This window comes from Heteronotia binoei, chromosome 17, assembly GCF_032191835.1.
Source record: "Heteronotia binoei isolate CCM8104 ecotype False Entrance Well chromosome 17, APGP_CSIRO_Hbin_v1, whole genome shotgun sequence".
Lineage (NCBI taxonomy): Eukaryota > Metazoa > Chordata > Lepidosauria > Squamata > Gekkonidae > Heteronotia > Heteronotia binoei.
Genome location: NC_083239.1, coordinates 50,108,602 through 50,130,407, shown reverse-complemented (window position 1 = coordinate 50,130,407; position 21,806 = coordinate 50,108,602). Strand labels below are relative to the sequence as shown.

Below are 21,806 nucleotides of genomic sequence, written 5' to 3'. Positions count from 1 at the left end.
TCTGATTCAGAGAGAAGGGTGGGGTATAAATCTGCAGTCTTCTTCCACTTCTTCTCAGCCCCACCCACCTCACAGGGTGTCTGTTGTGGGGGGAGAAGATATAGGAGATTGTAAGCCGCTCTCAGTCTCTGATTCAGAGAGAAGGGTGGGGTATAAATCTGCAGTCTTCTTCCACTTCTTCTCAGCCCCACCCACCTCACAGGGTGTCTGTTGTGGGGGGAGAAGATATAGGAAATTGTAAGCCGCTCTCAGTCTCTGATTCAGAGAGAAGGGTGGGGTATAAATCTGCAGTCTTCTTCCACTTCTTCTCAGCCCCACCCACCTCACAGGGTGTCTGTTGTGAGGGGAGAAGATATAGGAGATTGTGAGCCTCTCTGAGTCTCTGATTCAGAGAGAAGGGTGGGGTATAAATCTGCAGTCTTCTTCCACTTCTTCTCAGCCCCACCCACCTCACAGGGTGCCTGTTGTGGGGGGAGAAGATACAGCAGATTGTGAGCCTCTCTGAGTCTCTGATTCAGAGAGAAGGGCGGGGTATAAATCTGCAGTCTTCTTCCGCTTCTTCTCAGCCCCACCCACCTCACAGGGTGTCTGTTGTGGGGGGAGAAGATATAAGAGATTGTAAGCCGCTCTCAGTCTCTGATTCAGAGAGAAGGGCAGAGCATAAAACTGTAGTCGTCGTCTTCTTCTTCTTCTTCTAAATTACTTCCAGCTTGGCTGCAGTGCTGCGCAATGGGAGGAAGGGATTCTTTGGCAGAGATGGAAGGGACTGACTCACCTGGCATCCAGAGACCGTGCCAAGATATGAAGGCAGTTAACCACAGCAGCAGCATCCGTGCCTGGAGGGAGAGAGGAGACCCTTCTTTAGGGATATAGGTACGTGGACCAAGCAGGCCGGTATTCAGACCAAGCAGGCAGAGGGAAGAAGGGATGGCAGGCAGGTTTGTGGGGTGTGGGGACAGAATGAGGGGAGGACAGAGGATTGAGAAGAGGTGAGCAAAATGCCTAGATCTCACTGAGGCGACAGAGAGAAGAAATGACCGGCCAGCCCCACTCCCCCAGAAGAGCGCCGAGCAAGGATGCCGCTTACCGAAGAGAGAGACCCGGTGCCTGACCAGGGCCGCCAGTTTGCAGAAAAGGCTAAAAGGTGGAAAAAGAGAGGCAGAGGGAAAGAGTGAAAGAGACCATTGGAAGGTGGAGGGCTCAAAGAGGGGCAGAGGGAACAGGGAGGAACGGGTCTGCCAGTCTCAGCGAGGCTGCTTGGGAAAGGGGGGTTGCTTGCAGATGTTGTCTCCACCCCCCCCCCGCCCCCCACAAATGTTGGCAGAAAAGACAAGATTGCAAATGAAGGAGCTGTTCAAAAAATCCCAACAGGATGTTCCAGGTTCTCTGCCACAAACTGGCTCCCTAGTCTCATACAGGGGTAGAATTCTAGCAGGAGCTGCTTTGCATATTAGGCCACACCCCCTTGATGTAGTCAATCCTCCAAGAGCTTACAAGGCTCCAAGCTCTTGGAGGATTGGCTACAGCAGGGAGGTGCGGCCTAATATACAAAGGAGCTCCTGCTAGAATTCCACCCCTGGTCTCATACAATAGTCCGCTACGTTTCCAAATTTGTGAAAAGTTTCATTTTTGGCTCTAGCACAGGGAAGCCTATTCATGCATTATATAGAGCATAAAACCTAGGTTTGCTTTGGGAAGTCACCCAAATGGACAGCCAGTCCTAGCTGCCTAACGCATGTGTGCATAGAGCACAAATATTTGCAAGCAGGTCTGTTTCTACTTGTTCACACATTTGGCAGTTTCTTTAGATGTACACTTAGGCTACACGCGTTGAAAATGTAATGTGTGAAACCAGGGGTGGAATTGTAGCAGGAGCTCCTTTGCTTGTTAGGCCACACCCTCTGATGTAGCCAACCCGCCAAGAGCTTACAGGGCTCTTAGTACAGGGCTGTCTGTAAGCTCAAGGAGGATTGGCTATGTCAGGAGGTGTGGCCTAATATGCAAAGGAGCTCCTGTTAGAATTCTGCCCCTGTGTGAAACACTCCTACATGTACACACACACCAGCTCCTTGCAGATAGTTTTCGATGCCCATTTTGACACAGGAAGCTTTGGCTTTCAGAAGCTTATACCCTGAAAATCCTGTCGGGTCTCTGAGGTGCTACTAGACTCAAACCCAGCTCCTTGCAGGGACTGATTTCCTGGTCCTCACCCGGTTATCATCTCTTTCTCCTTGTTGGAAGCGTGGCCCCCGCTACCCAGGACTTTGGCAGGGGTGGACAAGAAGTACAGGCAGTGGTTGGTGAAGTACTGGTTGATCAGAGGCAAGAGAATCTGAAAAGGCGAAGAAAAGTAAGGGGAGGGTCAAGAGTTATCCACTTGCCAGGGATTCCCTAGCATTGGGCAGGATCTTCATCAAAAATCAGATCAAGATACTCTCATTCCACGGATGCTGCTTTAACTTCTATCATGCCCGCATTGTGCTACACACTGTATGGTTAAAACGACCAAGTAGCAGGTGATGTGAAAGACCTCAGCCCAGGTCTTTCAACCCAGTAGCTCTCTCACATACATTGTGTGGCTCTTGAAGCCCCCCCCCAACCAGTGTTTCCTCTAAGCTGAGTTAGTGTGAGCTAGCTCAGTTGTTTAGGCCCTGGCTCAAACTTTTTTTGTCTTAGCTCAATAAAAAAATGGCCCCAGAGCAAACTAAGTTATGCTGCAGCTCGTAACTTCAATGCCAGCGGCTCACAAAGCAGAATTTTTGCTCACAAGACTCCACAGCTTAGAGGGAGTCAACACCCCATTGGCCAGCTTGGAGAAGGCATTATTTATTTCTTTAAATCTCTTAAATCACTTTCCCAAGCCAAGTTGGCAGGGAATGTATTCATAGAATAATAGAGTTGGAAGGTACCTCTAGGGTCATCTAGTCCAACCCCCTGCACAAGGCAGGAAACTCACAAACACCTCCCCCTAAATTCACAAGATCTTCATTGCTGTCAGATGGCCATCTAGCCTCTGTTTAAAAACCTCCAAGGAAGGCGAACCCACCACCTCCCAAGGAGGGAGCCTGTTCCACTGAGGAATTTCTCTAACGGTCAGGAAGTTCTTCCTAATGTTGAGCCAGAAACTCTTTTGATTTAATTTCAACCCACTGGTTCTGGTCCTGCCTTCCGGGGCCACAGAAAACAATTCCACACCATCCTCTATAGGACAGCCCTTCAAGTACTTGAAGATGTTGATCGTATCACCTCTCAGCCACCTCCTCTCCAGGCTAAACATCCCCAGCTCCTTCAACCTTTCCTCATAGGACTTGGTCTCCAGACCCCTCACCATCTTCGTCGCCCTCCTCTGGACCCGTTCTAGCTTGTCTATATCCTTCTTAAATTGTGGTGCCCAAAACCGAACACAAGACTCCAGGTGAGGTCTTACCAGAGCAAAATTAAAGTTGCTTTCTTTCCACCTCTCCTCTCCTCACCGATTTCCTTCCTTCCTACATTTATTCTATTTGTCTCTCACATTATGCAGTTCTGGCCACCCCTGCCGCAGCCTGAGAGCTGCTATCCGTCTGAGCCAACAAGAATGACCTGGATGGACGAATCTCCTGGTTCAATCTCAGACAGCCTCATATGTTCATGTATGCAGGGAATGCAGAAAACAGCAGTCTTTCCCTCCTGCCCTGTCTCCTTAAACCCCTCCCCAAAAACACACACATCTTGTGGTGGTCACTCCTTGTAGAGACTCACCTTGGCGAAGAATTTGATCTCTTGTTCGTGGGGGGATTTCTCCACTCGCCCACTGCTCACCACAGCCTCTGGAGACAGAAAGCAAAACCTGCCCGTGAATACCACGTGTGTGGTGGAAGAATCACACATGCTCACAAGCGGCAGGTCAATGGCTGGAGCAAAAAGACCTCAGCCTTCACCCAGGAACGGGCTAGCCTTGAACCAGAACCCAGAACTAATTGGTTGGAGTCCACTTTCCCTGACATCTCTGCCAAGAGAACTCAGAAGTCTCAAAGCCTACTCCACCACCTCCTCCAGCCCCCAGAACTCCCCATGTGCCAAAAGAAGGACCACCTTTGGTGACATGTGCTTCTCTTCTGCTCAAGTCTGCAGAAGAGAAGCACATATCACCCAAAGGCAGGGCTTTCTCCCATCCGTGGAATGCCCTTCCTCCCTCCCTGATACCTACTCCATTTGCACTGAGACATAAAGCTAAATGTTTCCGTTTTATCCCACGTTTTGTGGCTTCACTACTCTTGGGCTGTTCTAAACTTATTGAGGCTTTTTGCCACTTGCTTTTAACTTTCATGAGTGTTTTAATGCTGCTGGTTTTAATCTTATTTAATGAATAAGAGCTTTGGTTCCACGGCCTCCTGTGCTTTTGCTCTCTCATGCTTTCCTTTGGGCTCAGTGCATATCACCCACAAGTCCCGAAAAGTGGCTGGGAGGGAAAGATTGGCAGCTCTCAAAGACGTTTACCCAGGTGAGCAATGAACTCCTGAGAAATGTCCATCCACTTCAGCAGCTGCTGCAGAAAGCCGTAGGCAAAGCGTTTCTCGATGGATGACGTGTCCAGCTCCATATCCTTCAAACCCCTGTCGATAAAACCCCAAGTTTGGCGTTGAAGGGACAATCTCACAGGACAGGGGTTAGTGCGTTAGAGGCACTCAGCTACAGAAGTAGTTTCTTCCAATGTGAGAAACAGGATATCTTGTGTGCTGTAGCAGTTAGAGTGGCAGGCTAGATCAGGGTTTCCCAACGTGGTGCCCACAGGGCCAGCCCTAGGGTGTGCGGCACTCCAGGCAGACTTGCCAGCTGCTGCCCCCTCCATGATGCCGCCTTCCGGGCTACCCCTTCCCTTTTCCGCTCCTGCACCCCACCACCGATACAGAAACTGCGCGCTGGCCAGGAACCCTTCCATCATCACGGAGGGGTGAGGAGGGCTCCTGTCCGGCGTGCAGTCTCTTTATTGCTCCCTGAGCACAAGGACGCTCAGGGAGTGATACAGAGACTGCGTGCCGACTAGGCAGCAAAATTTGGGCATTTGCCTATGGCGCGGGGCCAGGAGGGCCCAATTTGGCGCCCTCCTCAGCCTGGCACCCTAGGCAAATGCCTAGTTTGCCTAGTGGGAGGGCTGGCCATAGGCGCCCACGTGCACTATGGTGTCTGCCAACACCTTTTCTGGTGCCTGCAAAGTAAATTTTTAGGAAGTGGGTGGGTCCAGGTAGGGCTTTTTGCCCAGTAAGCCTTCTGGCTGACTACTGGTGATTTGATTGGCTGTGCAGATTTTTAAAAATGTTGCTTTGTTAGCAGCTGCCACCATAGCACAAGGAGCTACACACATTTTGTGGCTGGCTCCACCTCCTAGGGCAGTCATTTTATGACAGCCATTTTGTTGCTGCACCCATCATGCTGTGTCAGGATTCCAAAGGTGCCTGCAAGCTCAAAAAGGCTGGGGGACCACCGGACTAGATTCTGGGAGGCCTGGTGTCAAACCCTTATTCTGTTACGAAGCTCACCTGGTGACCTTTGAACCAGCCACAGACACTCAGCCCATCCTACCTCACAGGGCTGCTGTGAACCAAAAATGAAGAACAGGAGAAGGAGAAGGAGAAGGAGAAGAAGAAGTACTAGTGTTGGCTTTATACCCTGCTCTTCACTACCCCAAGGAGCGTCAAGAGTGGCTTATAATCCTTTTCCTTCTTCTCCTTCCAACAGACACCATGAGGTACGTGAGGCTGAGGGAGTTCTGAGAGAACTGTGACTGATCCAAGGTCACCCAGCTGGCTGCATGTGGGGAATCAAACCCGGTTCTCCCAGATTAGAATTTGCCATTCTTAACTGCTACACCACAGCTGGCTCTGAGCGCCTGGAAGGAAGGGTGAGATAAAAACGTATTCTATAACCAAACAGATTTCTTAAAAAGGCACGGAAAACTGCTAGGAGACAAAGTGAAGGTCCTTGCTGCTTCCCCAAATGTTGCTTTATCCTGGTCACTCTCTGTAGATGGAAGAGGCATAATCTCCTCCCAAAGGAATCCTGGGAGCAGTGGTTTGGTGAGAGGCAAAGGATCTCCCATCAGGCAATCCTCAGCATCTTTGTCAAGCTACAATTTCCCAGAGTTCTTTGAGGGAAAACCACGCTAAAACCGATTCGTAGGTAGCACAGACATACATCTCTAAAGCAATAATTCTTCCCAACCACGTCCCCCTTCAATCCTGGCCCATATTTCAAGCACACTGCCTTTGAGAAGAAGAGGTTTTGCAAAGGCCTTTCTCTGGAAATGGAAGCCACGGACACCGAGGAGGAGCACGGGGTTCCCATTCTCCCAGCCCTCTCCTCATGCTACAGGCCATTTCATGTTTGGGTCTATATCCCTGCTTTGATCACTTGGGGCTCACCTAGTCACTGCGTAACCGTTCAGCTGCAGGAATTTGAGCAACTCCTGGGCCTTTTCTCGGTCCCGGGCCTTCTCCTTGGCCGTCAGCGTGTCGTAGGGCACTAACAGTGGGTGAGTGCCACCCCCTTGGGGGAGGAAAGAGAGAGAGAAAGAGGAGGAGTCAAGGCTGCTGTAAGAACTGGGGTGAGGGTCATCACCACCCCAGGAAGAACAGCAGGAAAAGGCACACGCTTACCCTTGGCTTCTAGCTCCAGCTTCTTCTTGCGACCCCAGGTGTTATGGTAGTTCTCTGCCAGCTGCTCAGCCATGGCCTGTGGAGAGAACCCGGGGGGGGGGGGGAGATCAGAACAAACATTCTGGGACTTGAGAAGGGCTGGTCATGAAGACTGGAACTAAGCTGTCTGTTATGGAACTCTGTGAGGATCTTTCTTTTTTAAAAAAGGGACAGTCAACTCTCTCCCTGCCCTGGATGAAGGAGAGAAGCAACCACTGTAGCTCAGTGGTAGAGCATCCACTTGGTGTGCAGAAGGTCCCAGGTTCAATCCCCGGCATCTACAGTTAAAAGGACCGGGCAGGAGGGGATGGGAAAGACCTCAGCCTGAGACCCTGGAGAACTAAGGAGGGGAGCTGTAGCTCAGTGGCAGAGCCTCTGCTTGGCATGCAGGAGGTCCCAGGTTCAATCCCCGGCATCTCCAGTTGAAAGGACCAGGCAGGAGGTGATGGGAAAGATCTCAGTCCAAGACCCTGAAGAGCCATGAAGTGAGGCTGTAGCACAGTGGCAGAACCTCTGCTTGGCAAGCAGAAGGTCCCAGGTTCAATCCCCGGCATCTCCAGTTCAAAGGACCAGACAGGGGGGGATGGGAAAGACCTCAGCCTGAGATCCTGGAGAGCTGCTGCTGGTTTGAGTAGACAATACTTCCCCCCCCAAATATATTTTATTAGATTTTTCATTATAACATACAAATAATAACTAAAGGATAATTCCGTATTATTCACATTTAAGTTTCGATATGCAGAAATTAGTGTCGTACAAATATATATATATATATATATATATAGAGAGAGAGAGAGAGAGAGAGAGAGAGAGAGAGAGAGAGAGAGAGAGAGAGAGATAGAGAGATAGATAGATAGATAGATATTAATACAGCCTGGTAGCAGTCTAAATGTACAATAACATAAAAATATTAATTAACAAGTTTTGTCCAAACTAGGGTGATATCAGTATTAGTCTGAAATTTCCATCGCTATTAATCTTAATGTTACCATAAATGTAACGAAGTTACAATTTCAGGAATTTCTTTTTGAAGTATAAGATAATCTAGGATCAGGTACCAAATAGTGAAAAAGTTGTTCTCTGTTTCTATGTCTGTCTTAGTCATGTCTGTTAGTTTGTCCATAATATAAAGATGCCAAAATTTCGAGTGCCAGTGTGCTAGCCCTGGAATACTAGTCTGTTTCCATTTAGCCACTCTTGTTAATTTGGCTGAGTAGACAATACTTGATGGACCAAGAGTCTAATTCTGTATAAGGCCAACTTCATATGTGTTCGTATGAAGAAGCGGGGAAGTATTATCTGCTAAGGAACAGGAAGGATTTGTACAGCACGGGCTGATAAAAGAACTTCAGATTCTTTTCCCAAGCCAACGTGACCCAGGTTTATCCGTGGTCTCTATAGAAAGTGCCTTTTTTCAAAGACAGCCTCCTGCACAAAAACTTGTGACTGAAATGTGTTTGAGTGTGTAAACTGCCATCAAGTTGCAGCCAGCTTATAGAGACCCTGCAGAGTGGTCAAGGCAAGAGACATTCAGAGGTGGGATGCCGCTGCCTGCCTCTGCATAGTGACCCTGGACTTCCTTGGTGGTCTCCCATCCAAGTATTAACCAGGGCTGACCCTGCATAGCTTCTGAAATCTGATGTGATTTTTACATTCAGAGGCAATAAAACTCTGAAACCCAGAGTCAGGAGGCAACATCAGGGGAAGGCCTCAGCCTCTGTGCCCTGTTGTTGGCCCTCCAGAGGAACTGGTTGGCCCCTGTGTGGAACAGGAGACTGGACTAGATGGACCCTCACTGGTTTGATCCAGCAGGGTTCTTCTGATGTTCTTCTCAGGGGAAGGCCTCAGCCTCTCTGCCCTGCTGTTGGCCCTCCAGAGAAACTGGGTGGCCACTGTGTGAGACAGGAGGCTGGACTAGATGGACCCTCATTCGTCTCATCCAGCAGGGCTCCTCTGATGTTTTTATGAAGGCCTCAGCCTCTGTGCCCTGTTGTTGGCCCTCCAGAGGAACTGGTTGGCTACTGTGTGAGACAGGAGGCTGGACTAGATGGACCCTCCCTGGTCTGATCCAGCAAGGCTCCTCTGATGTTCTTCTCAGGGGAAGGCCTCGGCCTCTCTGCCCTGTTGTTGGCCCTCCAGAGGAACTGGTTGGCTACTGTGTGAGACAGGATGCTGGACTAGATGGACCCTCACTGGTCTGATCCAGCAGGGCTCTTTGTATGTTCTTTTGGAGGACCTGGCCACTCCAGAGGAACTGGGTGGCTGCTGTGTGAGACAGGATGCTGGACTAGATGGACCCTCATTGGTCTGATCCAGCAGGGCTCTTCTGATGTTCTTATGAAGGTCTCGGCCTCTGTGCCCTGTTGTTGGCCCTCCAGAGGAACTGGGCGGCTGCTGTGTGAGACAGGATGCTGGACTAGATGGACCCTCATTGGTCTGATCCAGCAGGGCTCTTCTGATGTTCTTATGAAGGTCTTGGCCTCTTTGCCCTGTTGTTGGTCCTCCAGAGGAACTGGTTGGCCACTGTGTGGAACAGGAGGCTGGACTAGATGGACCTTTCCTGGTCTGATCCAGCAGGGCTCCTCTGATGTTCTTCTCAGGGGAAGGCCTCAGCTTCTGTGCCCTGTTGTTGGCCCTCCAGAGGAACTGGTTGGCTACTGTGTGAGATAGGATGCTGGACTAGATGGATCCTCACCGGTACGATCCAGCAGGGCTCTTCTGAGGCTCTTCTCAGGGGAAGGCCTCAGCCTCTGTCCTGTTGTTGGCCCCCCAGAGGAATTGGTTGTCCACTGTGTGAGACAGGATGCTGGACTAGAAGGACCACTGATCTGATCCTGTAAGATTTTTTTCGATGTCCACTGTGTGAGACAGGATGCTGGACTAGAAGGACCACTGATCTGATCCTGTAAGATTTTTTTCGATGTTTTTATGAGATCAGGGTAGCCTGGGCCATCAGGTCAAGATGTGAATACAGGAAGGGAAAGACTGATTGGGGGGAGAGGGTGAACAAATCACTCCTCCTGTATTTGCAGAATGCATTCTGATGGCAGAATTTTCAACCTCTGACGGCAGAATGACTGTCTTCGGATACTCCGTCCCCGCATGTCTCACTCACCTGCAGTTCCCTGGAAAGGGTTGCCCCAGAGAGGTCCATGGGTTGGGGGTTGTAGCCGTGGCTGGGGTCATAGACCTATGTGGGGAAGAGAGAAGCAAAGAACGTTGACATCCACCAGTCCCCCACTCCGTGCGCCTCCTCCCTTTACCAAAGTTCAACACCTCTTAGCCTCAAATGCAGTAAACAGAACCGCGGTGGGGAGAAAGAGACAAACTTAGGCATTTGTCTTGGGCATAGGGGTGAGCCCAATTCAGCGTCCCCCTCCCAGCGCCCTAGGCAAATACCTAGTTTGCCTAGTGGGCGAGCCGGCCCTGGCCCCACCCAACTTTCTGAAAAGCTCAGCGGGTTCCAAGGGAAGTACTGCTGGGCACCAAGGGGCATTGGTCTAGCAGAACATACTCTCAGATTTGCTGGGGGCAGTGGTTGCTACCTAGTGAGACATTTGTTACCCCTGGGACTAAGGGAAAGACCTGGCATCATCAAGCAGAAGCTTGGAGCAGCTGTAGGATTCTTCTGACCTCCCGGGACTCAAAGGAAGGGGGCTTGTGAGTCCATTCCTGGGCATCATTTTATGCAGAAGTCGTTTTGTGGAAAAATAGGTGGTGGAGCTCATTCAGGGGTTTTTATGCAGCTGCACCTACTATTCAATGGACAAGGTGGGAAGGAGGAGGGGGAACCCTCAGAAAGGTTCGGGAGCTCTGCTCCTGTGAGCTCCCGCTGAAACCGAGGCCTGATTCTATGTAAGAAGTAGTTAGCCAGTTCACTTCCATCCAGAACATTTGCTCTCTTTCTACAAGCAGGTTAGGAGGACACACCTGGGCTGTCTGTGAGATTTTGCGGGTCTTTTTCTTCTCAATCTTCTCTTCCTCGCCCTCACGGGCTTTCTCGACGGTCCACTCCCAGGCGATCATGGCTTTCAGGGACTCCTTAATGGGCCACCGATAAATTTCCTTATCCTAGAGGGAGAAGGCAGGATGGCTGAATGATGGGCACAGGATGGGAAAGGAGGGACCTTATGGCAACACCCAAAGCTGAGATCCCCAGATGCATTCTGGGAGAGGTTTGCCCTGTCTGGAATTCGGAATCACATGCAGCAGGGCTCCCCCAACATTCTGAGCCCTTTGGAGGCACCTTGTGAATTGTGACACAGGGCACAACACAAGATAGCTTCCATGGGAGGCACAAAAACGGACGCCACAGGAGGCAAAGCCACCCACGGAAGAAATGCAACCGCAATTTTAAAAAGATACACTTGGAAAAAGGAGTGAGCAAGAGAATAAAACCAACCCCGCGGTGGCGGCTGTGGCTGACACATGATTTTAATATGCACAGCCAATCAGAGCTCCAGGGGCCAATCAGAAGCCCTGCTGGAAAGAGTCCAACTTGGCCCTGCCCACTTTCTAAAAACACTTGGCGGGCCTCAGGAAAGGTGATGGCAAGCCCATGGTGCCCATGGGCACCATGCTGGGAACTCCTGACGTGGAGGAGCCAAACCAGCTCAGCAAGAGATGGAGTGTCTCGCAAGGTTCACCGAACACAAATCCAAAGCCGACACTAGGCAATATACAAAGGAAATAAAGTCCCACGTAGATATTTTCTTAGCCCAAGTTCTCCGAAAGAAGACCCGGGTGCTTTAATTTCTCCATTTCAGTTTCTTAATACAAATCTTCCACAGGGACTAGGCTTTCAATCAATGACGTTCCAAGTCACATCACAGCATTCTATTTCTTATTTCTTTTCTTTATACTCCTGGACGTCAAGGAAATTATTGATGTCAATTACTGATTAATCTTCTGTTCCTACTTCTGAGCTACTTAGTGGAATCATGCTACAGTCAGAAACATCAGATTTGGATTTGTGTTCATTGTACAATGTTGTAATACCGGCACTCCATATGGTTTGTCATTGCAAGGTTCACCAACAGCTTACTAAAGCTGGACTAAATCTAATCGGGGGGGTGGGGGTGAGCAGAACATTCAAGAAAAATTCAAATCTGCAAATTCAGTTTTAAGTTCTCTTAATCTGTAAGTCTGTAACGTCCGCGCTCTTGGGATCGCCTGCATTTAGGCTGGAGTGTGTGTAAAGCATGCAACGCTGCAAATTCATTTTCAACATGACCGCTATAAAATATTTATCAAGAAGTCTTTCTTAGCTTGATAGAACCAAATGGAATTTTAGAAACTGAAATCTGCATATCCATGGAATTCAACCTAGAATTCTGAGATCTGTTGCATCTCAGGCTTGGGTGCTTGGGTGCTTTTTTCCCTCTTCAGTTCTCAATTAGACTTTGCAGTTAGGCGATATTACCCTGCATTTAAGGTTGTCAGGGAAGGAAGCGTGAATGCAATACCTTTTCTGAGAACGTTTTATAAGGACGCAACATGGGGTTGGTTTTGGCCTCCTCATCGTAGGTTTCTCCAAACGTCCAGTTATTCTGAATCTGCAAATGAGATCAAGGAATAATCTTTTTTGCTTGACTCCAAACTGGGAATCTGGAATCTATGCCAAGTAAGAGCATCCACCCCAAATCACATCAATCCAGGGAATCGCATGGAGACGCCTTTACCTTGTCGAAGGCCCACTTCTCGTGAGTGTACTCGGCATACTTGTTGATAAAGGAGTCCAGCCGCTCTGGAATGATGACACTGTGTGTGAGATAAGAAGAAAAGGCTTTCTGAAAGATCAGCCGGCAAAAAGGGTTTTCATTACAGATCTGCTCTGCCCTTATATGAAAACAGGAGTACGAGTCCTCCATTACACCTCACCCTAGCAAGGTGCCAAGCAAATGGGTTTTCCATTGCAAATCACCAGGGAGTATAGTATGCAAAAGCTTGCTATCTGTTTCGAAAGGACCTAGGAAGTAAGGGGCTACGTGAGGAGGAGGAAGTGGGAGAACCAAGAGCTTCCCAATGCTTTATAATGAAATAGTGTATATTCTTCTTTTAGGAGATGCGGCTCGTGAGTGTTTACTTCTGCCCAGTTTGGGAGTGAAAAAGGCATACAGCTGTCCTGGGCCTCCTGCCCAGCAAACCTTGTCTTCCTTGGAGAGCCAGCTGGTGGTGTAGTGGTTAAGAGCGGCAGACTCTAATCTGGAGAACTGGATTTGAGTCCCCACTCCTCCTCCACATGAAGCCTGCTGCTGGGTGACCTTGGGTCAGTCACGGTTCTCTCACAGCTCTCTCTGCCCCACCTACTTCCCAGAGTGTCTATTGGGAGGAGAGGAAGGGAAGGTGACTGTAAACCGCTGCGAGACTCCTTCGGGTTGTGAAGAGCAGGGTATAAAACCAACTCTTCTTCTTCCTCTGCTACCTCATTCATTCATTCAAATTCCAAAAACCTTTAATGGCATAACAATTAAAAAAAAATAGCAGTACAAATCAGCCTATATGCCAACAAGGAGAAACAAAGTACAATGATTTGTAACATTAGGTGTGACAAATAATAGGACGAAGTGATAAGTTTGGAACAGAAATCTCAAATATTGCAGTAATTAAAATGGTTATAGTAAAAAGCTTAACCATCCAAAGAGGAATCATAGATAGACCTTATTTCTCTCACTCACTCTTCCCACCCTTTCCTGTTCCCTTCTTTCTTTCTGCTTTTTCTTGGCCCCTGAGTACATTTGTCAGGAACTCTGCCACCTACTCAGTATCTTCGGGGGTTTTGTCTGCTAGCAAGAACTCAATGACTCTATTGGTCGTAGTCTTAGCTGAAAAAGAGAACTAATCAAATATGAATGTAGCAGAGTAAACAGCGGGCAGTTTAAGAGGATATGCTGAACAGAGTCGGGTTCTTTACAGAGACATCTGCACAGGCTTTCCTCATAGGGGATACCCTTGTATCTGCCTTTAACCACAGCCAATGAAAGGCTTCATTTCACATGTGTGTCTCCCTCGTCTTTTGCACTAGCTACTGAGGGAAACTATATGCTTAGCTGTATACTTTAGGGGAGTAAGCCCTCTTTCCTTTTCTGTTCCTGGTATGCAAAGACTGAACAGGGGTTTAAGGTGGGAGCTCAGACTACCCACGTTGAAAATGAAAAGTAGGTTTTTTTAAAGTATATTTTTATTGTTATGAAAATAAGTTTAGTAAGAAAATAAAAAGTGCACACCGCTTATGCAAACACAGCCGACTGACCAAGGATCAAAGAAAAAGTGATAAAATGCAATGCTCCAAAACCCTGATTCTGACATATCCCTATAGATGGTAGGGGGAGATAGGCAATACAATTCTAGGAGCTGCAAGCAGAAATCATCTGTTACCTGGGTTTTATTTGCTTTGTTAATAAAGGAAGTTGTGATTCCCCTCCCCAAAATGTTAACACTGCCCCAGTTTTAAATCTCAGGCATGCGATCTCCAATCCCATTTTCCCACTAGCCTTATGCCACCCTCACCTTATTATGCCACCCTCACTCTTCTCCACTGGGGCTTCCGTCAGATTTCACACTATCTGCCCCAGGGTGGCTGGCGACTAGCTTTGCCTTTTTCGTGCAGCAAAGAGAAACTGGTTTTTAGAGGATCTTGTTTGCTGCACGAAAGAGAAGACGAAGATGATGATATTGGATTTACATCCCGCCCTCCACTCCGAAGAGTCTCAGAGCGGCTCACAATCTCCTTTCCCTTCCTCCCCCACAACAGGCACCCTGTGAGGTGGGTGGGGCTGGAGAGGGCTCTCGCAGCAGCTGCCCTTTCAAGGACAACCTCTGCCAGGGCTATGGCTGACCCAAGGCCACGCTAGCAGGTGCAAGTGGAAGAGTGGGGAATCAAACCCTGTTCTCCCAGATAAGAGTCTGCACACTTCACCACTATGCCAAACGGGCTCTCACAGCAGCTGCCCTTTCGAGGACAACCTCTGCCAGAGCTATGGCTGACCCAAGGCCATGCCAGCAGCTGCCAGTGGAGGAGTGGGGGAATCAAACCTGGTTCTCCCAGATAAGAGTTGGCCCTTTCGAGGACAACTTCTGCCAGAGCTATGGCTGACCCAAGGCCATGCCAGCAGCTGCAAGTGGAGGAGTGGGGGAATCGAACCCGGTTCTTCCAGATAAGAGTCTGCCCTTTCAAGGACAACCTCTGCCAGAGCTATGGCTGACCCAAGGCCATTCCAGCAGCTGCAAGTGGAGGAGTGGGGAATCAAACCCGGTTCTCCCAGATAAGAGTCTGCTGTTTCAAGGACAACCTCTTCCAGAGCTATGGCTGACCCAAGGCCATTCCAGCAGCTGCAAGTGGAGGAGTGAGGGAATCAAACCCGGTTCTCCCAGATAAGAGTCTGCTGTTTCAAGGACAACCTCTTCCAGAGCTATGGCTGACCCAAGGCCATTCCAGCAGCTGCAAGTGGAGGAGTGAGGGAATCAAACCCGGTTCTCCCAGATAAGAGTCTGCCCTTTCAAGGACAACCTCTGCCAGAGCTATGGCTGACCCAAGGCCATTCCAGCAGCTGCAAGTGGAGGAGTGGGGAATCAAACCCGGTTCTCCCAGATAAGAGTCTGCCCTTTCAAGGACAACCTCTTCCAGAGCTATGGCTGACCCAAGGCCATTCCAGCAGCTGCAAGTGGAGGAGTGGGGGAATCGAACCCGGTTCTTCCAGATAAGAGTCTGCCCTTTCAAGGACAACCTCTGCCAGAGCTATGGCTGACCCAAGGCCATGCTAGCAGGTGCAAGTGGAGGAGTGGGGAATCCAACCCGGTTCTCCCAGATAAGAGTCTGCCCTTTCAAGGACAACCTCTTCCAGAGCTATGGCTGACCCAAGGCCATGCCAGCAGCTGCAAGTGGAGGAGTGAGGGAATCAAACCCGGTTCTCCCAGATAAGAGTCTGCCCTTTCAAGGACAACCTCTGCCAGAGCTATGGCTGACCCAAGACCATGCTAGCAGGTGCAAGTGGAGGAATGGGGAATCAAACCCGGTTCTCCCAGATAAGAGTCCGCACACTTAACCACTACACCAAACTGGCTCTCCAGAGGCAGAGTGAGCTGCAGCCCCAGGGCAAATAGTGTGAAATCCGACAGAAGCCCCGTGGAGAGAGGAGAGTGAGAGTGGCGTAAGGCTAGTGGGAAATCAGTCCCCGTCTCCCCACACACTGCAGAAGGTCACCCACTTGAGGGTCTCGATAGGCTTGGGGTCGAAGTTGCCTTCAGCGTCCACAGAGGCCTTCTTCTCCGTCTTGGAGGAGTAGCTGGCATCCACGTAGTCGGGTGGGATTGCGCCTGCGATGGCACACAGGCAGGGCATAGCGAGCTTGTACAGTTCAGAGTCAAATTTCTGAGCACCGGCAGGGGGAGAAGCAGAGGCAGGAAGGAAAACAAAAGGTTTACTAAGGCAGAGAAAGAATTGCATTCGAACACCTCCCCCCCTCCAGATGACAGACTCCCAAGCTATTTCATCACAATTTAGCAGTCAGGTGACCACTGGCTGCAAAGCAGGAGGGAATAGAGGGTTAGAGCTAGGTCAGTGACAGAGGATTTATGCAACAACAAAGCGCCTGAACTACAGGAAGCCTCAGCCCTGGAATCTCTACAGTCCACCATTTCTCTACAGTTCACCAAAATCACATAAGAAGTGGAGAAAGGGCGGCGTGAATTCAGCAGGAGCTCACAGGAGCGCAGCTCCTGAACCTTTCTGACAGCACCCCCTCCGCCTCCCCACCTAACTTGTCCATTGAATAGAAGGTGCAGCTGCATAAGAATAATCCCTGGATTAGGAGAGTGGGCAGCCAGCCAGCCCCAGGAGTTTTGCTATACCCCCAGCAGCCCTCATTAACCCCTGGAGAAGCCCGCACCACCCTTTATCCACTTATGTGATTTTGGGTGGCGGGTAGCTTGCTGGCCTTTTGACTGGGGGGTGGCACCCAGGAGAACCCCAAACAAGTGAGGCCTGCTTGGGCTGGCTGGATCTCTAGCCAGCCCAAGCATGCCTTGCTCACCGGGGGCTCTCCTTTCTTGCATTGGGTTGCTTTTGGCGGGAGTGGTGGTGGTGGCGGCATATGCTAATGAGCTCCACCACCTATTTTTCTTCAAAATGCCCCCTGAATAAATACACGCATTTTGGTATATTTGATAATATTTCTGTTGCAAATTTTTTAGCTCTTTATATTTTTTATTGAATTTTTAAAATTTATACACGTTAATATCCATATTTATATCCATATACAATTAATTAAACTTATGGAATCAGATTGTAAGCAAGCATAAATACTTACATGCATGCAATAAAATACTGAGTAAGGATTTTAAGTTATAAAGATGTATCTAGATATGTAGACCATTTTCTATCCAAGGAGAGAGGTCAAGATGAAAACAAAAGATTAAGACAATAATTCCTGTATCAAAACACAGTTAATCTATTGAACCCATATTATCATTAAACTGTTAACTATGTATTGCTATGAATTCTTAACGGCCTAAATATTCTCTAATCAAACTATTACAGGTTATTCCAAAATTTACTATCTGGTAATTATAATTAGGTGCGATCCACGACTAGCACAGTAAAAGAAAAGGAAGGTAGAAAGAGAGAAATAAAAGTGTTAGTAAATTTGAAAAGAAACAAAAAAAACACAACTGAAGGAAAATATTAAAAACTTATAAGTAGAGAAGATCAAGATATTCTGGTTTGTGTGGTTGAATGTCATTTGCTGTAACGAACTCAATAAAAGGAAACCTGTTGCATGTTTTTAATTGCTATTATTTAGTGCTTTTATTAGTGGCAATTAACCTTTTGGTTTCTTAATAAAAATGGTTAAAGCAATAAGTATGGCGCTCACCTTGTGGGACAAGGACTCGAAGATGCCCCAGAAGAGTTTACGGGTGAGATGTAGCTCCTCCTCAGAGGTGACCCCATAGTTGGCCCAGCCAGTGGGAAGGCAATAGTACTTCCAGCAACGCTCGTAATGATTGGTCAGGAGCTGGGAAAGGAAGGGGAGTAACTCGGCTTACAAGAAAGCTGGTTGCTACCACAAAAGACAGACCTTTACCTTCTGAAGCAAGGTTTTCCCATTCTCCTCCCTGTGAGGAGATGCAGCCTCATGCTCTGTCGCTCACCTTGAGGGACATCTTGGCAAACTCGTTGAGGATGGGGACGTCAAACACCAGCCGGCGAAGGAGGTGCTGAAGCATTGAGGGGCGAATATACCTGGGAGAAAAAAGGAGAAGGATCTGGAAAGGCCCAGAAAAGCATCCTGGTATGCCATCCTGACAAGAAGTCTGAGATAAAAAATGGTTAAAGCAGTAAGTATGGTGCTCACCTTTGGGACAAGGATTTGAAGATGCCACAGAAGAGTTTACAAGAACTCATGGACACTCCATGAAATTGCTGAGCAGTTGGGTTAGAAGGGATAAAAGGAAGTACTTCTTCACCCAAAGGGTAACATGTGGAATTCACTGCCACAGGAGGTGGCAGCTACAGGCATAGACAGCTTCAAGAGGGGACTGGATAAACATATGGAGCAGAGGTCCACCAGTGGCTATTAGCCACATTGTATTGTTGGAACTCTCTGTCTGGGGCAAGTGATGCTCTGTATTGGTGCTTGGGAGGGGCAACAGTGTGAGGGCTTCTGGTGTCCTGGCCCCACTCTTGGACCTCTTGATGGCACCTGGGTTTCTTGGCCACTGTATGACACAGAGTATTGGACTGGATGGGCCATTGGCCTGATCCAACATGGCTTCTCTTATGTTCTTATGTGACACAGAGTGTTGGACTGGATGGGCCACTGGCCTGATCCAACATGGCTTCTCTTATGTTCTTATGTGACACAGAGTGTTGGACTGGATGGGCCACTGGCCTGATCCAACATGGCTTCTCTTATGTTCTTCTGTGACACAGAGTGTTGGACTGGATGGGCCACTGGCCTGATCCAACATGGCTTCTCTTATGTTCTTATGTGACACAGAGTGTTGGACTGGATGGGCCACTGGCCTGATCCAACATGGCTTCTCTTATGTTCTTATGTGACACAGAGTGTTGGACTGGATGGGCCACTGGCCTGATCCAACATGGCTTCTCTTAAGTTCTTCTGTGACACAGAGTGTTGGACTGGATGGGCCACTGGCCTGATCCAAAATGGCTTCTCTTATGTTCTTCTGTGACACAGAGTGTTGACTGGATGGGCCATTGGCCTGATCCAACATGGCTTCTCTTATGTGACACAGAGTGTTGGACTGGATGGGCCACTGGCCTGATTCAATAGCAGTTGGGTTAGAAGGGATAAAAGGAAGTACTTCTTCACCCAAAGGGTAACATGTGGAATTCACTGCCACAGGAGGTGGCAGCTACAGGCATAGACAGCTTCAAGAGGGGACTGGATAAACATATGGAGCAGAGGTCCACCAGTGGCTATTAGCCACATTGTATTGTTGGAACTCTCTGTCTGGGGCAAGTGATGCTCTGTATTGGTGCTTGGGAGGGGCAACAGTGTGAGGGCTTCTGGTGTCCTGGCCCCACTCTTGGACCTCTTGATGGCACCTGGGTTTCTTGGCCACTGTATGACACAGAGTATTGGACTGGATGGGCCATTGGCCTGATCCAACATGGCTTCTCTTATGTTCTTATGTGACACAGAGTGTTGGACTGGATGGGCCACTGGCCTGATCCAACATGGCTTCTCTTATGTTCTTATGTGCCACAGAGTGTTGGACTGGATGGGCCATTGGCCTGATCCAACAGGGCTTCTCTTATGTTCTTATGTGCCACAGAGTGTTGGACTGGATGGGCCATTGGCCTGATCCAACATGGCTTCTCTTATGTGACTCAGAGTGTTGGACTGGATGGGCCACTGGCCTGATCCAACAGGGCTTCTCTTATGTTCTTATGTGCCACAGAGTGTTGGACTGGATGGGCTATTGGCCTGATCCAACATGGCTTCTCTTATGTGACACAGAGTGTTGGACTGGATGGGCTATTGGCCTGATCCAACATGGCTTCTCTTATGTTCTTAACCCCGCCCCCCCACAAACTCCAGGAACCTCCCAACTCAGATTTGTCAATTCTCTTTCCCACCCTAGCCATACCATACCAAACCTTTAATGGCATAATAGATTCAGATAAAAATACACAGAATATAAAAATTTAAACATTGGAGATAAAATCAAAATAAAACCGAGCTTACAGATACATTCAAACATGGTCAGAGTTAAATTTAAGGATGTCAGCCAGAAATTTTGCCACAGCCTCACTAACCACCCCCTCAGTATCACTCAATAAATAATAACAGGGTGGCAGAATAGACAAATCTGGAGAAAAAGAAAGCTTGCCAAATAAATCTTTACGGAGGTTTCTCCAGCTGGTTCGATACAGATTGTTTAGCTTGGAAACAAGAACTGAGAGCTCATTTTAAAGAGGCTTGTCACTCCAAAGACCAATCAAAAATTAAGGCCTACATTGCTTACAAGACAGCCTACCTGGAGCTTACTACATCCAAAAAGAAAGCTTTCTTTCAGAATAAATGGGACCAACTTTACCACTCGATAAAATCTAACGATAATAAGGCCTTCTGGAGAATCATTTCAGGTAATCTAAAAAACAATTCTGTTACTGACCCAAATATCTCTGAGCAAACATGGGTTGATTACTTCTCTAACATTTTTGCTGCCCCATGTGTATCCCCTCCTATCTTAGCAAACCCCTCAGTTACTGATATGCCGGTCTGGCCTCCAGTAACTCTAGAGGAAATCAGTGAGTTATTGAAGGATTTAAAAGCGGGTAAAGCACCTGGCCCTGATGGCCTTCCCGCTGAGGTATTCACAAAGTTTGCCGATTGGTGGCTCTTGCCCCTTGCAAAATTGTTCTCTTTTATCGATCTGCATGGCTCCATCCCTGACTCTTGGCTTGACTCTATAATTATCCCAATATACAAAAAGGGGGGGTTGGAGTTACCAGAAAACTTCCGCCCCATTAGTTTATTATCTATAGTGGGCAAATTGTATGCAAAACATTTAGAACTCCGATTAACTGACTGGATGCGCCTAGGCAACATCATAGGTCCTGAACAGATTGGCTTCTCCAAAGGCAAATCTGCTATGGATCACTGCTGCACTCTGGCCTTCCTTGCTGAAAAATATATGCATACCGGGTCAAAAAAATTATATGCTGCCTTCATCGATTTGAAGGGTGCTTTTGATTCAATAGATAGAGCCCAACTATGGATCAAGCTAGGTTACCTGGGAATGGACCCTCGTTTGCTGTTTCTCTTGAGGAAACTTCATTCTAATACCTTTTGCCAAGTGAAATTTTCTTCTAGCGGTGACTTGACTAGTATAATCCCAGTGTTAAAGGGGGTAAAACAAGGTTGTGTGCTGGCCCCACATCTTTTTAATTTATTTTTAACTGACCTGGCACAATTTTTGACCCCTATCAATGGTCATCCGCCTAAACTTGCAGGCCGAGCGGTCCCCTTATTACTTTATGCCGATGACACTACCATCCTCTCTTGTACAAGAGTGGGCCTGCAAAGGTATTTGAACGCCTTTTATGACTACTGTAATTGTAATTCACTTACTATCAATTATACCAAATCTAAAGTAGTTGTCTTTTCAAATTGCTGGGGCCCACAGAGATGGTTTATTGGCAATTCAACAATCGAGCAAACAAAAAATTTTAAATACTTGGGGATCACTTTTAACCACAAGTTAAGCTGGGTTTCACATCGTAACAACACCATCAACTTGGCTAAGTGTTCAGCTGCTCAAATTAAACAGTTTTTCTTTGCAAGGGGCAACCAATTAGTTCCAGCAGCTATTAAAGTATTCAAAGCCAAAACGCTTGCCCAAATCCTCTATGGTATCCCTATATGGATCTCAGCTTTTACCAGGAAAGTGGAGGGCATTCAAGCCTCATTCTTTAGACAAATTCTTGGTTTGCCAAAATGTGTGTCCTACTTTGCTCTCTGCTCTGAAGTGGGTCAGTCTTTGGTGGAGACAAAAGCCTGGATTGCAGTGTTTAAATTCTGGCTCAAAATTCATTTTAGAACAGATCCCAACAGCCTTCTTGATTGTATGAAAAGAGACCCATATATTTCGTCCTGGACAGCA

General features: G+C 48.1%; 1 protein-coding gene across 1 annotated transcript in view; it reads right to left on the bottom strand.

Annotated features, from left to right (window-relative positions):
• The window catches only part of RYR1 (ryanodine receptor 1), a 271,145-nt gene that overhangs the window by 98,058 nt on the left and 151,281 nt on the right, over positions 1–21,806 (bottom strand). Inside the window, exons 50-63 of the mRNA XM_060257511.1 lie at positions 17,823–17,913; positions 17,546–17,686; positions 15,881–16,044; positions 12,356–12,434; positions 12,140–12,229; positions 10,605–10,745; positions 9,790–9,864; positions 6,636–6,711; positions 6,402–6,525; positions 4,480–4,595; positions 3,742–3,809; positions 2,211–2,332; positions 1,088–1,137; positions 776–836 (exon numbers count right to left, since the gene is read on the bottom strand). Of these exons, the coding sequence (XP_060113494.1) occupies positions 776–836; positions 1,088–1,137; positions 2,211–2,332; positions 3,742–3,809; positions 4,480–4,595; positions 6,402–6,525; positions 6,636–6,711; positions 9,790–9,864; positions 10,605–10,745; positions 12,140–12,229; positions 12,356–12,434; positions 15,881–16,044; positions 17,546–17,686; positions 17,823–17,913 (1,398 nt within the window). The remainder of the gene's footprint in view (positions 1–775; positions 837–1,087; positions 1,138–2,210; positions 2,333–3,741; positions 3,810–4,479; positions 4,596–6,401; positions 6,526–6,635; positions 6,712–9,789; positions 9,865–10,604; positions 10,746–12,139; positions 12,230–12,355; positions 12,435–15,880; positions 16,045–17,545; positions 17,687–17,822; positions 17,914–21,806) is intronic.